The 17,020-nt window shown below is 40.4% G+C and overlaps 1 protein-coding gene across 1 annotated transcript; it reads left to right on the top strand.

Annotated features, from left to right (window-relative positions):
- Nucleotides 1–13,314: 13,314 nt before the first annotated feature.
- On the top strand, nt 13,315–16,730 carry znf217 (zinc finger protein 217; the record flags this gene model as incomplete). The annotated part of the gene is made up of 4 exons (XM_079226000.1): nt 13,315–14,629; nt 14,853–14,960; nt 15,095–16,486; nt 16,618–16,730. The coding sequence occupies 4 exons, from the start codon at nt 13,315–13,317 to the stop codon at nt 16,728–16,730; spliced, it is 2,928 nt and encodes a 975-aa protein (XP_079082126.1).
- Between the last annotated feature and the right edge of the window lie 290 nt (nt 16,731–17,020).

Here is a 17,020-nt window from a genome sequence, read left to right as displayed (position 1 = left end):
TTTATTTATAGGACATGGAGACAAGCTTTTTCGCAGATCTTCTTTTTGCTTGACTTTAACATTATTTCTCTAACTGCTTCCTTTTTCTGTTGCCAAATAGTCCCAGAAGGAGAACCAACCAGCAGCAACTACTACTGTGAGCACAATGCCCATAAAGTGTTTTAATTTGTTTTTTATTTCCCTAGAAAGCATATGTCTACCGGACATAGTTGAATTCAGTTTAATTCCAGAAATTCTACTTTAATTTCTAATGTTGCATTGTACATACTAATTCAATTTGTAATAGTTTATGTTGGATGAGTTGCTAAACTGAATTGATCACTGCTTTGCATTTATCTTATCATAGCTCACCTAAAATTGTCATTGTGTAAAAGGCATTTTCTGTTAAAGGTGACTATGTGGATAGTTTCCTTTCCAAAGCATTACTTTAACACCCAATCTCTCTTGACTAGGTTGCACAAGTATCTGAGCCGCCCGCAGCACTTAAAGGAATGTCTTACCCACCGCCACCTCCTCCAGAGCCACCGAAAATGGAAATCAAGGCCGAACCAGCTGTCAAACCTGCCAAACCCACACCAAAAGAAGAACCAAAAGCTGCTGCAAAGGAACCCGAGTCCTCAAAAGGAAAATCAGCCAAAAATACTCTGAGCAAATTCTTCCGTTCAAAGGTAAATGAACAGTACACTGGAGATCGCAAGACAAGATTGTTGTGGTTATCCATGTAGACTTGAGTACATGGTCCAGAGTGAAATCAGATGATAATTTAGTGTGAAATATACTATATGTGAACCTGAGGTACTGCTAGGTGTCAAGTCATCCAAAGGCAAGGATGCTTCAGCAAGTGGAGCCAATGCACCGGCCAAGTCTGCAGTGGTACAGTGGCACATTATTATATTCTCAAACTGACCACGGCTCATCCTGTTACTAACTGAACAAGAGCTGGTTTGTCTGGAGGTGGCAGAAACTGAACAATTTGCGTTTTTCAAATTGGAATCTGCTGCAATTGTGTAAGCTTTATGTATACTGCTTTGAACCTTATCCAGATGAATCAGGTTATGTTGGACTCTTTAAAAAATGTGACTGCAGCTAGACATGTAATAATAGTAATAGTGTGACTTCGGTCAAAAGGTTTCGCTGTAAATAAAGCCTCACGTTAGCACAGCTGTTTCTACCACAGTCCATATTTCCATGATACATTACATTTCCAACATTTAAATTGCATTAGTGGTTCATTTAATTAAACAAAGGTTTGCCATTTTGGGAAATACACTTATCTTGCATACTTGCCAAGAGTTAGATGAGAGGATCAATACCATTCTCATTTCTGTAAGTTAAGTATGAAGTTAGAATCAGACAATTAGCTTAGCTTAGCACAAAAACTGGAAACAGGGTGAAACTTGTACCAGCACCTCCACAGCTCACTTACAAACACGTTTAATGGTTTGTTTGGTCTGTGCCAGGCAAAATAACTTGACATTTTTACACTTCAATTTTTGACCAAATCAAATAAACAAGATACACTGTAATTCTGGCAATTCACAGGCGCTAGTAGGTGTACGCTATTTCTGTACTTTGAAGGGAACCAGGCTAGCTGTTTCCCTTTGCTTCCAGTCGGTATGCTAAACTAAGCTAATATGGCATTGGCTCTATACTTAGCTCACAGTCATGAGAGTGGTATTTACGTTCTCATACAACTTTCCAAAATACAAACATTTTCCTAAATGGCAAATTATTCCTTTAACCAGTTCATATTAGTCACCATTCATTGTCATGCTAACATATGAAGCTTTTCATAATTAGGACATTTCCTTTCTGTTTTGTTGGCTTTTACTAACAATAATAATTCCCTCACTGTCCTGCAGACAAACAATGATGCACCACCACCACTACCAGCAGTAGAAGTAGAGGTAACACCAGTTGTAGAAGTACAGGTAAACTAGAGAGCATGCTCAATCGTCTCAGCTGTGGTCACAATACACTGACCAGACACAGTAAATTACAGCATTTTCACTTGTCCATCTTAATTTGCATCTCTTCAGAATAAAAAAGTAGCTTTGCTCTGCAGGAGACACCAGTGGAAGTGCCAGAGCCAGTTGTTGTAGAAGTCAAGGTAAATCAAAGGAGAGTTCTTAATTTGGGGGTTTGGTAGAATAATCCTCTGATTATATCACATCACCATGTTCTAAAATTGCCAAACAAATAACATTGACATGTTATCATTTGCATCTGCTCAGAGTGAAAATAATGTTGAACCCCATGACACAGAAGAGCAGGTGGCACAGCCAGTTGTAGAAGAGCAGGTAAATCAGCAGAAAGTCTTAATTTTCTTTGCTCTGCAGCCACCTCTGACATGATGTTGTACCAGTTGTACATAATATGTTCAACCAAAAAAAGCTTTAATTTATTTTCAGTTCACACACATGGCATTTGGCATTTGCAGTCATTATAATTTCATGCTTTGATTCATTCATTTTGAAAGGATGTTATCCATTTCTTTCACCAATTTTTGTACCTGGTAAATTTCCATCACGACAGATGAGTCAGCCCGTGGTTCATTGCATGTCATACAGCATTTCCATTGATGAGAAGACAAATAATGTTCCTTTCCTGCAGATGGTGGAAGAGGTACCACAGCCCGTGGTTGAAGCTGAGGTAAATTAAAAGAGTTCAACATTTTGAGAAGTAAGCTTATGCTTTCTTGCAGAGAGTAAGATGAGAAGAACACTCTCAACTGTGTCTGTTAAGTATGAGGCAACGGCTAGCCGATGGTTAGCTTAGCATGAAGGCTAAAACAGCTTATCTGGCTAACAGCCTGGTTCTGTCTGAGGGTAACAATATCCAGCACCTTAAAGCCCACTAACGTTATATATTCTTTTTACTTTCCACTTTCATTTTGTTGGATTTCCTAAGCCAAGCCAGTTGTTTCCAGCAGCTTCCATTCTTTATGTAGAGAGCTAAGCTAACTGTCGCCTGCATCATACAGTATATAAAAAGTACAAGAAAGAGTATCAATCTTCTCATCATTTGGCAAGAAATAAAATGACCTTAATTCCCAATGTGTTGAACTATTCATTCAAAGGAGGAATCTTCAGTGGAGACATTCCCTTCCCTATTTTCTTGGCTTTTGTCACTCACAGACATTATATAATCTTGTGCATGATGTTGCGGGCTTCTTCACTTACAGGGACTGGTTTCTATCATATTTTTCTGTCTCCTTTCCTGCTCTGATCCTGCCTGGACTCCCCCAACCCCTTTACCTCTTCTTTCACTTCACAGGTGGTAGCTGCTGCCTTTACTCTGTCAGCTTCAATCCTGGTGCTACCTTTTATTTGTAAATACCTCATGTGTATTTTCTTCTCTGTCGTTTTGATAATAGAAGGTGGATTTTTCAAAAACCGGCACTTTGGAGGCTGCTGCAAAGCCAGAACCGCCACCGCCTGTCCAGGAAGCCAAGAAAACAGACTCAAAATCATCTTTCTTTTCTTTCTTCAAGCCAAAAGTAAGGACCTATTCACATACGTCTTCATAGGTTTTTAAAAGGTCTGAAAATGTCTGAGTATAAGTTGTAGAATTACTAAACATAAAGTAACAGATTCATGTGAATTTGAGGTACTGTTAGACCACATGACCACAAAGGTCCAGGCGGCCTCCACAAGTGGAGTTCGGCTCCTCTGGAGAACAACTTGACTGGTAAAGACAGTAAAAGTATCTCTGGAGGATAGATGCATTATTATCCAGAGTAATTTCATCAATTACATCTGGTATTAAAACTGCTCTAAAAGAACTGCATTGGCAGAGACATTTTTCTCCATTTGTTATTATATTTAAAAATCATAGCAGTGCTTCTATATACATCGCTTATAATGTTGCGGTCACTAGGACCCACTGGATCCTAACAGCTGGTACATCTTAATGTCACAAAATGGTACATTTGATCGTAACGAGTGGAGCACAGCTCATGGACTGGAATAATTCTGTTTTTCATGATGCACCAAAACACTTTCAGGCTGATGATCCCAAGAAGGCGACCCCTACCACAGCTGCAGCCGTCGAGACAGTCAAAGCCAAGGAGGAACCCAAAGCAGCAGCCAAGTCATCAGAGGCAGTTGTAGATAGCAAACCAGCTTCAGTGGCCTCCCAAACTGGAGGAGATGCCGCCAATGCACCCAAAAAACTGGAGAAGAGGAACTCCATCAATCTGTTCTTTAAAATTCTGGTTTGGAAAGCATCACTTTTCCCTAGGCCTAGACGTTGCTGATTGTTAATTCTGAATTGACTTGCATGGCCCTGCATATTGCAATACATTGTAGCTTTATCTCCACTAGATGGCAGCAGCTACTCATGAAGTAACTGAAGGCGTTGGCCCTATTTTGAATTTGTGAATTGTTTTGCCCAGTTTGGTTTTAATAACTTCCAGCTAATACATTTGACTTGAATCAGAGGACTCATATTTCTTGCAGTGTAGCAAGCCGTTTAGTTAAATGAACCAATACAAGTGAGAAATGAGGAGGTACTATAAAAATGCAAAACATAAACAAAGCCCTCATGTTAATAATGTTCCCCACAACTAGCATCAAGAGCAATGCTTCTACAGGAGACTTAAATCAAATGCAGATAACTATCTAATGGGTTATTAATGTGTTCAGATTTGGCATGGATTACATGGGTCTTTAAAGAAAAGATAAGTACAGTAGATATTTTAATAATATATTTTTTTCATTTCAATTTCAGGGTCAGAAACGTAACTCGACAGATGCCGGGATCCAGACAGAGGCCGTCACTGTTGCTCCAGCAGCTGAGAAGGCCAAATGAAACCAAAACCAACAGTGAAGTTTCCCTGTACAGACTCCCTCTCTCTTACTTGCTCTTACTCAATCTGTATGTCTCTCTTTGTCTCATTTTCCTTTCAACTCTTATTGAATTTCTTTAACTACATTTTGTTTTTGTTACTGTTTAGAAGTTACAATATGCAAAGAAAAGCGATTGGAAGGGCAAAAGCAAGTTGTGAGAAAGGTGCACAGTGGTAGTTGAACAAATGGTGATTTAAAGTGAGGTCGTTGATATATTTATATACCTATATATAAATATTTTCTGGGTCATGTAAATGCCAGACAAGTATAGCAATACGAGTGTGAAACCTTTTACAGACATTTAATGTGACTTCTCGCTTTTCTTGCAACTTAACACACGTGCAATATACAGTAAAATGCCTTGCTTTTAGCAATTTGTTTGTCAAAAACATAGAAAAAAGGTTCTATTTTTACAGTTCACGCCAACAATATCACGCAGCTGTAGCAGTGCAGAGGTTCATCGGAAATGACATTGCACTTAAATCTATATGACACAAAGAGCTATTAAGAGGAGCATATTAGTATAACAAACTGCACTTACAGATTTTCTTAACTTTGCTATGTAGACTAAAGCACATGCGTACATATCCTAACAGTCATGTATCTTTATTGTTGTGAGGGGAACTGACTGTAAGTCGAAAAAATGCATCTGAGGTGGGAAAATGTTGTAATTGTGCAAATGTGTCCTTGGTACGTTTGGCAGTAGTCTTGAATCCCAGTTATAGCTTTTAATTTGATTGCAGCTCTATGTTTCATGTAATTTAATAAAAAGTATTTTTGCGCCAGTCACTTGTGTTTGGCATTATGTGCAATTAATATCATGCTTTTGTTTCCCTATTTGTATGTATGCATGTATGTGTAACTTCAGCTATCTTGAAGACAATAAATATGTTCACCATTCGTTTGTTCTTCATCTGTGTAAACTGCAATAGAGAAAGCTAATCAACATCTGCAAAGATATGTGGCTCAGTAAGTTTAAAAAAAATCTTATATGAGCTCTAAACTTGTGAGCTAATAAGGCGTGGCACATGAGTCCCACCTCACTATGTTGGGTGTAGAGGAAAATACTCTACGCCTTACTCATCTGTTTATTTTGTTGGCTGACAAACGAAAGCAGGCTGTCATTTGGAACTTTAACAGACGGAGATGGCTGCCGACCGTCACTATTGAATACTAATTTACATTTAGAGTCCATGAGACACCTTAGAGATAAAAGATGTAAAACAAGATCTAAGGAATTGTATGTTTCAGGTAAAGGAAGCCCTCAAATGTTATATTACCATTTCTGATGCAATTCCTATGATGGATAACACAGTGTGCAGTCTTTGGAAGGATGTGTTTTAGATAGTAATGTCTGAGACCCACCATTCACCCGCCATTAAGTGATGAGTCGTGGCCCCTGAAGGCATAACTCACGCTGCTCCTTTATTATCAATGAGACACACTCTTCTTGCATTACCCTCATAATCGTTGTGATCATTTTAAATTGTGCATCAAAGTAATTGCCATGGCACTTAAGGAGAAAAAGTGAGGTAGTGCCTGCACAGTACAAGACATGTGGTCCATTGTCAGTCGTCTCCCCTGGGGATTGTTTCAAACTAAGATGAATGTGTGACTTTTTTGCCAACAGTAGCGCTGGTATGTGCAAATAGCTCATCACTATACATAAAATCACCACCTATTAACATTCTCTTCAAATTAAAAACTTCATACTACCCACACTGCATTTCACCACCACTTCCTGCTCTCTACATGCTGGTATTAGGCAATTCACTCAGCCTTTTTCCACACAAAAATCGCACAGTTCAGATGAAGGTAACAGCTGCATGCCCCTACATGTAGAGTTTAAAGGGAAGGCTTTTCTTTACAATCCAGCCAATCCCTCCTGTGTACAATCACAGACAGAGATGAGCTGGGTGTCTTATTGGAATGGAAACAGTTACAGGTATGGATGTAACAGTGCATACAGATTGTGTACACACTGTACAAGATCTGCTTGACCACCATGTTGCTGCAGTTCATCTCGGGACAATGGATGTGACTGTGTGAATGCACCAAACTCGGAGGGGGGCGGAACAAGGGAACAGTGGGCAGGGAGGCCTGACAGGAGGCCTGCTGTCAGCATAATGTGCAGCGTGGTCCGGCTCTCTAGTAACAGGTCTGTTCTGTGAAGAAACATTAGGGTGACACAATTCCAGGGACCAGTGGAAAAGACAGTAATCTCAGATTCTGAATAAATGAATGGTAGCGATCTTCTACAGGCCAGTGTTAGTCACTTTAACCAAGGGTTGATCAACAAGTCCTGCAGGCACGGTGTGTGTGTTTGTGTGCATTCTAATGCAGATGCTCTCTACGGGACTTTTAGGGTTTGTTTTGGGGGTCTTTTCAGAAGAATGTCACATCCTGCTGGAGAGACAAAAGGGGTCTGTGGTTTGATACCACAAATGCTACAAATGACTGAAATTCAAGATTCAAGATATTTGTATTGTCATATGCACAGATAACAGACAGTTAGTCCGTACAATGAAACATGTATTTTGTCCTTCTTACACACATGATTACAAAAAAATAAGGTAAAGAAAAATAATTTGAATTAGAATTAAGAATACAAAAAACATTGCTATGAATGCTAAAAGTATAATCAAATATATAAAATAAGGCACACAAATATGACTACATTATTGCACAATTAGTTTCACTGAGTGTATAAAGTGCACTATGCATTGTTACAAATATATCAAGTGTAGTTGTGACATGAGGTCACAGAAGCAGCTTTGTAACTATTATTCGATATTGTGTGTTGGAACATTTGCTTAATATTCAAATCAGTGATGCGATAAGGTCTTAACCGCCACTGAAAGATGATAGGGTCAACTGTGTTTTGATTTGAAAAAAAGTAATTTTTAAGACAAATTTTGAGATTAAAAGCTTCCATTTCCTTTTTTGTACTTGGAATGGTCCATGAAAAGTGTGTTGCAGGTAAACAGAAACACAGCCAGTTGCACTGTGAAGATATAAACTACACAGAATTGTAAGACGACTGCTGCCCTAAACATCATCTACTGTGCTGCGATAGAAACAGTATGACGATGGTAAATATTGGTCAAAATGGATTTCAGATGGAAGTTTATTCTTTATGAACGTGGACTATGGTGGAGATATACTGAACCAGAAATATCTTAGGCTGACCTATGACTTATGGATATGTATCTGTATTGGCATGATGAAGTATCTGTGTCGTAACTGTACAGACAGTTTGGACTGATCTTGTTTTTGAAAAAATATTGAATATTTTAACCCAATGAACAGAGAAAATCTGTCTTAACTAAAGTGCGATACTGTAAATTTCAAATAGGAAATATTTCATTGACTGTTCCAAGTCTTTGCAGTTTATGTTTGAGAGGAGAAAAAGGTCAGAAGAATTATTATACCAGTATGCTAGTTTCGAACAAACAAATGAGTTCAATAGGATTAATTCAAGCAGCAACAGAGAGACAATCAAAGAGTTAAGCATTCTCACCATGTTTATTCAAATTATAATGGTTAAGTAACTATTGAATATTAGCCAGAGTAAAGTTATTTTGCTCATTTGTTTATCAATGTAACAGTTTCTTCTTCATTGTATCATATTTGCCCATTACTGGGCAACAAGTGTGGCTATCCACTTACATTATATTATTTTATTTTGTTTTGTTTTATATGATTAACTATGTCCATATGGGTCACCATGGAATAAAGAAATGTCTTTCAGTCGAACAAAGTTCAACAGTGTACTCTCAACCTTTTTTCAATTATCCTCAGGAAAGAGGCACAAATATTTCAAGCATGTGCAGACCTCCAAAAAGGAATGCTTTTGGAGACTGATGAAATTTCCCTGATGATCAAAAACACAACAGCTGGTTGCACTGAATAAACATAGGGGTGAGAAAGGAGATTATATATTATCAGTGTCTCTCAGGAGCGACACCAGGATTATGCAAGAAGGCAGGCTGTGAATCTGGAAGAGAACAATGTATAGTCAGCTGCTCCTGACACACCAAGACAAAAAGAAGCCACCGCAGCCTTTCCCCATCCGCTCATCCAGGTCCTATCAGTCTGTCTTCTCAACACATAATTATTCATTCAAGCGGGGTTTTTTTCTTCTTCTCTTTATCTTTAATTAAAATGCACTGCTTCGGTTTTGAATGGGTACATGTATGTTTTGTTGTTGTTGTGGTTGAAAAATATAATCTGTAACAAAGAGTTAGAGCAAAATTGTGGAGTAGAAATCACATTAGCATAAAGTCAAACAATATGACAAAGTTAATTAAATCAGTAAAAAGTAAACAATGTTTGCGTACTTGTTGCTGTCATTACTGCTCAGGGAAAGTAATGCTAATTAATAAATTGCAATATATAATGTGTGATTACATTGCCATCCAATTAAAGAATATATGTCTGGTTAAACACAAACTTCCACCACCTCACAGGTTTTTTATTTTTATGATAGGCTATAACATCTCCTGGCAATTTCATCATCCTGAGGCATCAGACTGCTTCTTCAGATTGATCGCCTTTCACAGAGCCTTTGTGGCCACAGAACAATAGGAAATGAGCGGGAGGCCTCTATGTGTCACATGTGGTGCCTTTGATTAACATACTAGACTTGTTTGTGTAACAGGATCCAAGGGTGAAGCAAGGATACCTAAACATGAATCAGGGTATTGCAGGGGGTGCACAAATGTTTTAATTTAGGGAAGCACATGGAGGCTATTGAGTCTTACACACATACAGGATGTTTTAGTTTGTACTGCGAGGTAATTAGAGAACACATGACTTATTGAAGCCAAGATTTAAACAAATGAAATAAACATTTATATTATTTTCACAATATGCACAATACAAGCTAATATGTGATAGGCATAAAGTCTCTTTATTGGTATCTGACACGTACACAATAACCACATCCATTAATGCATTTGGGGAAGTCTGCTTGCTAAACCTGCAGATCTACTTGTGATGTCCTAACAGAGAGAACACTGGATTGGTCTGACCTGTTTGGTAATGAGGATTTCAAAGCAACTTTTAATATATAGGCAAACACTATACTAGTCTATTTAAAAGGGAGGATAAGGCAACCACCCAGCCTAATCTGAGAGACGGCCTTTGTTCACTGTTCCTTATAGCTGGAAGTGATTCCTAATAAAGTTGGTTTTCTTTCAGACATTGCTTCGTCGCAGATGGTTGGGTGTATGTGTGTCTCAATAATGAGTGTACACACTGAAGTCTACTGAATATCCTCATTGATTGTACAATACATGGATGTAAGCTACCATCAATGCCTGGTGTCTCTTTGGGAGGGTTTCAGGGTGGAGGAGGGGCTGTTACTCAACTTCACATTAGCCAGTGGGGGCTACTGTAGGTGATGGTCTTTATCTCATATAAATCAGTGTATTGTTCTTAAATAATCAAATGTACTCTCCATTATCCCTGTTATATTGAGTATTAGCATTAGGATTAATATAATAAAGTATTATACGTTTGGATATGTCTTATCTTAATAGGAGAAAGCATCCCCTTTGTTTAAGGTTCAAACATTATACATTTGTATTAAGTATATGGCTTTATCTATGTATGTTTAGGTGACAGCAAAATGTAGTTAAACTAGCTTACTTTGAGTTATTTTTTCATATTTTATAAATGGGAAGAAGCTGAATCTTGTCAACCAACCTGCTTCTGCAACAAAAAAACAACAAAAAAAACTCATGTAACTGTGAAAAAGTTTGAAGCACCCCTCCCCCATCTCCACATGGTAGCTGGTGCATGACGCGAGAGGGTGGAAGAAGGGCTGCTTCTTTAGGTAGGTTGAGTGCAGCATTAGGACTACATATGAAACAGTTGTTGTTGTGTCGCCTCTGGCTCTAATCAGCACCAGGATCGTACTCTGTGACAGTCTACATCGACTAAAGTAGCATTTATACGCTATTATTATACAGGCGAGTCCGAAGTTAGCGACGTAAACGCAGGAAGAAAAAAACACTATTAGATTGTGTGGTGTCATAGAATTGTAACCTGTGTTTAAAAAAAAAAAAAAACACGAAAGTGATTAAATGCCAAAGACTGGCAACCCTGTTCAAGTGACTGGTAAGTAGATGGCTCTTGGAAATATGTCATACAAACATGTTCATATCATTTTAAGCACTGTTTTTTTTAATTCTCGTGTGTTAACATAACGTGTAAATCCTTGTATCTCTTATTCGCGACCACGTGACTGCCCTATGGGTTTTTGGGGGTTGCCGTGCACGCGCTCCATCTTCCCCCTTGAGACTCGCTGGAGAGAGAGAGAGAGAGAGAGAGAGATAGAGAGAGAGACAGACAGACACACTGAGAGAGAGAGAGAGAGGGAGCGCGCCTCAGAATTCAACAGCTGCACAGTGAGGACTCGCCAAGTAGAACAAATATGATTCACATTCAAACAATTGAATAGGTGAGCTGTCCACCAGCAGCGGCGGCAGTGAACGCGTCTCGTGTGCGAAATGAAGAAGCAACTCACACAAACTGCTTCGCTCGCTCCCGAACTCAGTCGCTCGTAGTATCAGTGTCATTATTAATCCGGAAATTCTCACTTGGTAGGTATTGTTTGGTGAGTTTCTACAGTTTGGTTCGAAGTCGAGACAACAGAAAGTGTTTTAGTTTTCCGACGTTTAGTTGTCGTTGGAACGTCACGCGGCGACGTTAAACGTATTGTTAAGTTACGTTTACGTTACCGAGAGGTGGGGGTTGAGTTTATAAACTGGCGTTTAACTATATCAATACGCAGCGACGTAAGTACACGAGCGTGCGGTTGCTGTTGCTGCTTTAAGCCCATCTGTTGTCATGAAGTGAGCCTTATCGTGTGGTGGAGTTAATGTGGTTAACGTTAGCTTCACGAATCTTCTGATGACTCGCAGCCAGAAACATGATTGATGTTCAAGAACAAGTAACCCGAGTCCTCGTGTTGTGCTTATTATACACACATTGAACCGTAATAACCACTCCGTTTAACAGCCGTATTAACTTTGCTGAAGTTAACTAAACGGTTAAGTACAACTTTGAGCAACCCCTTCCCTTCTTCCTCATCCTCCTCCTCCTCCTCCTCTTCTTCTCGAGCAAATCGACGTTAATTGTAACGAGAGCTGCGCTCGCTTGAATAACAAAGTGGCTAACGTGAACGCTGCCTCAACAAAGCGTGCGTGTGGTTCAGGAAAAACAATCCCACTGTGGGTCATTATCGGCGGTTGCATGTGCTCACCTGGATTAAATCAAAAGTGCATTAGCAAACTGATTCATGCAAAGTTAAGCAGTAACTGCTACAATTTGGCATTTGCGTCGAGGTTATATTATTGTGGGGCAACTTATTACCAACTATATTGCCCAGTTGAAACACGATTAATGTATTTGGGTAAATGAAAACAAAGCCAACAAAAAAAAGAATCCATATTGTGTGACTCCACAGTGTATTTAAACACTGCTGGTTGTTGTCACAGTCTTCTCTTTAACTTGTATGAGCCTCGAGCCTCTGAACTTGCTGGTCCAGGTACTCCACCCTCAAACCAGGAGGGTGATGGATCATTATACACTCAGAAAGGTAGTCCTGGTGGTCACCAAACAAAAGTAAAATAAAAAGTTATAGGCCTGGAGCACACCCTATACATGTGCAGCGTGTGAGTCAGCAAGGCATATATATATATATATATATATATATATATATATATATATATATATATATATATATATATATATATATATATATATATATATATATAAGGTGTCTGCTATGCTATTGTTAAATGTTTAGTGGCTATCAAACAAAGTCCATGAAACTGTCTTGAGACTTAATTTATGGTGTGATCTTTGAAACAAGATGGTGGTAAAGTTAAAAGTTATCTCCAGAAGACTGCTCAATATTACAGTAATTCATATTGTGGTATTTTAATATTTGTTTTAATTCAAAATTGTTTAACATTTTAATAGTGACTATTATTGTTTATTCTGAAACAATGTATCTTACAAATGAATCTTTGTTTTGAACAAAACCCTATTTAAATGGTAGCTGGAAGGACAGTATGAACCTATGCGTTCAGATTAACCATATTAATTTAGTATGCTATCAAATATCTGTGGTTGATTGCTCACAAACTGAGCTTTATATACATATTCAGAATGAAAAAAAATAATGCGCGAGTAAAAAAAACATTGTTTATTGTCTTTGTTTTATCAATGGCCTGTACAGAGAGGAAATGAGTCGTCTATGCAGTTGATTGCTAAAAACGATACATTTCCTGTTTCTGTGGTGTATTTTTGAACCAATTTGTCTCTCACATTAGGTAGCAGCTACCTGAGTTTGTTCTGACATTCAGCAAAGCCTAAAGACACTTTCTCCACTGTTTCCAGGTTCCTAATCTGGACAGAGGCTACAGCGTTGCTGTTCCACCTTCAGAGGATAATGCCGACTCACTCGCTGCCACAGTTTGTGGAGAGCCCAGATGGTCTTGCCCAAGATATTCTTATTAGCAACAATGCAAGTGTACCAGGACCCGGCTGTAGCATGACACCGCACACCATTTACTCAGAAAAGGCTGTGTTGCAATCTGGAGGAAGCGTACCACTATCGTGTATGTTCTGTGATCAGACTTTTACTCATCAGGATGAGCTAGGACCCCACGTGTTGTCGCAGCACCCCACTACTTTCTTTGAACCAGCCGTGCTTAGAGTTGAAGCAGAGTTTAGGATCCCAGGAGAGAGACCCTGGCCCAAACCAAGCAACTTCCCCGTTGATAAAGAAGAGGTTCACAGCTGTATTGTGTGTGGTCAGGTGTCACATGATGCCACTGAGCTGGAGACCCATACAAGGAAGCACAAGGACTACTTCACTTACTGCTGCAATGTCTGCGGACGTCGGTTTAGAGAGCCGTGGTTCCTCAAGAATCACATGAAAATGCATGTTAAATCAGGAGCAAAGAGCAAAGCCCAGCAAGATCTGGAGCTCCCGGTCACAGTCAATGACGTCGTCCAAGACCTTGCTTCAGAACCAGTTGTCACTGTTTACAAGATGTGCATGGTGTGTGGGTTTTTCTTCCCTGACCATGACAGTTTGGCGGAACATAGTAAAGTACATAATCGAGAGGTGGAGCCAGGCAAAGATAAAGACGAGGAGAAAATGGACGTCACTACTGAATCCAGTGCCCAGCAGGAATCATTTCTTCACAGTCTCAACCTTATGCCTCGAGCGACGGGACATATTTTGCAACATGCAAGATCATCAAAATGGATTCCCCAGCTGGATCCCTTCAACACATATCAGGCCTGGCAACTTGCTACAAAGGGCAAGATAGCAGTTGGCCCTAATAATATTAAAGACATTGGCCAGGAAGCCAGCACAGACAATGAAGAATGCAGCTCTGATAAGGAGGAGTTGAGTCACATTTGGTCTGAGGGACAAGGAGACAAAGCTACAAAAGGAGTCCTTGGGAGAGAGCTCAAGTCTCAGCAGTCGACAGTAGTGGAGAACGCAGCCCCGCAAAGGCGGTCTCTAATGCAAAAAAATAAGGTCAAAGAAAGGCCAACCACTTGTCACGAATGTCAGAGAACCTTCAGGACCTACCACCAGTTAGTTCTCCACTCCAGGGTCCACAAGCGTGAGCGAGGTGGCGAAGAGAGTCCAACTTCCTCTGTTGATGGGAAGTTGTCAAGAGCAGGCTCCATTGAGCATGCAGAGGAGGGCTGTGAGGAGGGTTTCGAGGAAGCAGCATTGGGTCCAGGTAAATTTAGTGCTAATAACACGCTCATGCTTCACTCTGTCTTACTTGTGATGTAGGAGTTGAAAGAAATGCTTTTCATACAAAGAAAACTCTGTTACCAAGTGCACCCTCTGCTGATGGGAGGGATGATTACATGTGCCTTTTGTGATTTTTTTTTTATTTTTTCTTTTTTTTTCTTTTTTTCTTTCTATGTATTAATTAATTAATTTGTGTCTTTCAAAAGGTGAAGATGGTTTTGACCGATCAAAGGTCCGATCAAAAGCATGCAGTTACTGTGCCAAATCATTCCGATCAAGCTATTACCTCACAGTTCATCTGAGGACGCACACAGGTATTTCCAACACATTTGGCTTGAATGAATCTTTTATGAACATGAGACTGCTGCCTACATTAACTCCACTGTACATTCAGTGGCTTATATTTTAAACTATGCATATACTTAACTGTACGGCTTGTTGGTTTCAGGTGAAAAACCGTTTAAGTGTGCTTACTGCGACTACGCTGCAGCCCAGAAGACTTCACTGAAATATCACCTGGATCGGCGTCACAAGGACAAACCTTTCGTTGACATTCCCAGCAGACCTGTGCCTTTAGTGCCCTCTCCCAATGACAAAAACCATGGAAATGACAGTGAAAATCCTGCTCCAAATAGATCCAAACTCTGGGTTCCTGGAACCAGATCGTGTACCAATGGAACACCAGAGGACAGATTTGATAGCATAGGTAGTCGCAAGCTTGACAAACCACTCGTACAGATGAATGCTGAGTATGAGAAATTAATTGCCACGTCTGCTTACTCCCTGACTGATGTCGGAGTCATAAAGTGCCCCAAACCTGTTAACCTGAAGATGGAAAGGGAGGAGATAAAAGATGAGAACTCTGAGGCCCCATTAAATCTGTCCTTAAAAGTGTCTCTCTCCATCCCTGCTAGTGTGGAGCCCAGAAATGCATTAATTCCAATTGGCTGTTCGTTTTGTCCGTATAAAACCATGTACCCAGAGGTTCTGATAATGCACAAAAAGCTCACTCATAAAGACAAGTCAGACGGTGCAAAAAAGAATGGATTCGGCAGTTTGAAAGAAGGACGTTTCACAGGTTGCCCCCCTGCCCTCGAAGGGAAAGATGTCACTCCGCTTCCGATGATTGACCGGCGCCACCCTCGTCGAACCAAGTCCCCGCCCCCTCAACCTGCAAAACCAGAAGAAAAGACGCCAATCAAACCACCGCCTGCCCCGAAGCGGTCCCCGATCCACACACCCGTGCACGAGGTTGTCGAAGAGACCCAGCGTGTTGCACATAACGTTGACGCGCATCCCAGTCAGGAATCCTCCAGGTATACGGAGCTCATGAGGAAATCCAGCACAGCGCATGGCAAGTATGCCATGGACCGACCAGGCCTCCCAGACAGAGTGGGAATCGGAGAGAGGAGTTACCCAGCAAGGAGCGGCGTCATTTGGCACGCGGATGCTGCCAGGCTGTGCCTGTCGACCCGATTTGGGAGCCTCCCCCAGATGGATTTTGGTGAGCCTTCCAGCAAGAGATTGAAGTACGCGGTACCCAAAGGCAGGGAAGCTGACACCGGTGAGAAGCCTGGCTTCAGAGGACCAGCAGGGCCTGTGTCCAACAGGATGCTCATCTCGGGGAGAAGTGTGAAAACCGCGTCGCAAATGTCGTGTCCGTCCACAGTTTCTGACGCCTTGGGTTCTTTGGCAACTTCGGCGGCTATCGGGGGAGGCTTGGACTCCGAGTGGAGCATGATGAACCTTCTGCGCTCCTACACACCCAGTGACCTGGCGTCGCTCTATCACGGTTCACCAGTCAACCCCAGTCATGGAGGACTGGCCAACCCAAGAGCAGGTATGTATTCGGTTAGCTAATTCAGGAGTGCTTCATACAGAGGTGCAGTTTAAACAAACAATCCAAGTAGGCTACGTTATATCTGCATATCCTAGCAGTTTGAAAAGTTAACATTAAATATGTTTTCTCAGGGGGCAGAACTGTGCTGTACCAACACTTACCCACCCTGTCCAACCATCAGAGGAGAGACCCGCCGGGCCCTTTCCCCAATCAACGCTATGGGACCACTGACAAAAGTACCTAAAGTGGCACCGAGGTAAAAGGTTGAAACATATATTTTGTGAAGTACATACAATTGGAGCTTCCTTTTTTTTCTGATTTTCAAACCCAGACCAGAATATTTTACCTGGTACTTGATAAAAAATATTTGAAAACATAAAAAAGTATATTTTTCTTCTCTTTCGATTTCACCTGTACTGCTCCCTTATTTTGGAGAACTTCTTGAATAATTAGTTCAATATTCAGATTAAAGAGAGATGTTTCATGCTCAAAAGGTCTAGGTTCCCCTAATTTCATATTTTTTTTCAATAAAGG

Source organism: Taurulus bubalis (genome assembly GCF_910589615.1).
Source record: "Taurulus bubalis genome assembly, chromosome: 11".
Lineage (NCBI taxonomy): Eukaryota > Metazoa > Chordata > Actinopteri > Perciformes > Cottidae > Taurulus > Taurulus bubalis.
This window is presented reverse-complemented; position numbering and strand designations above follow the sequence as displayed.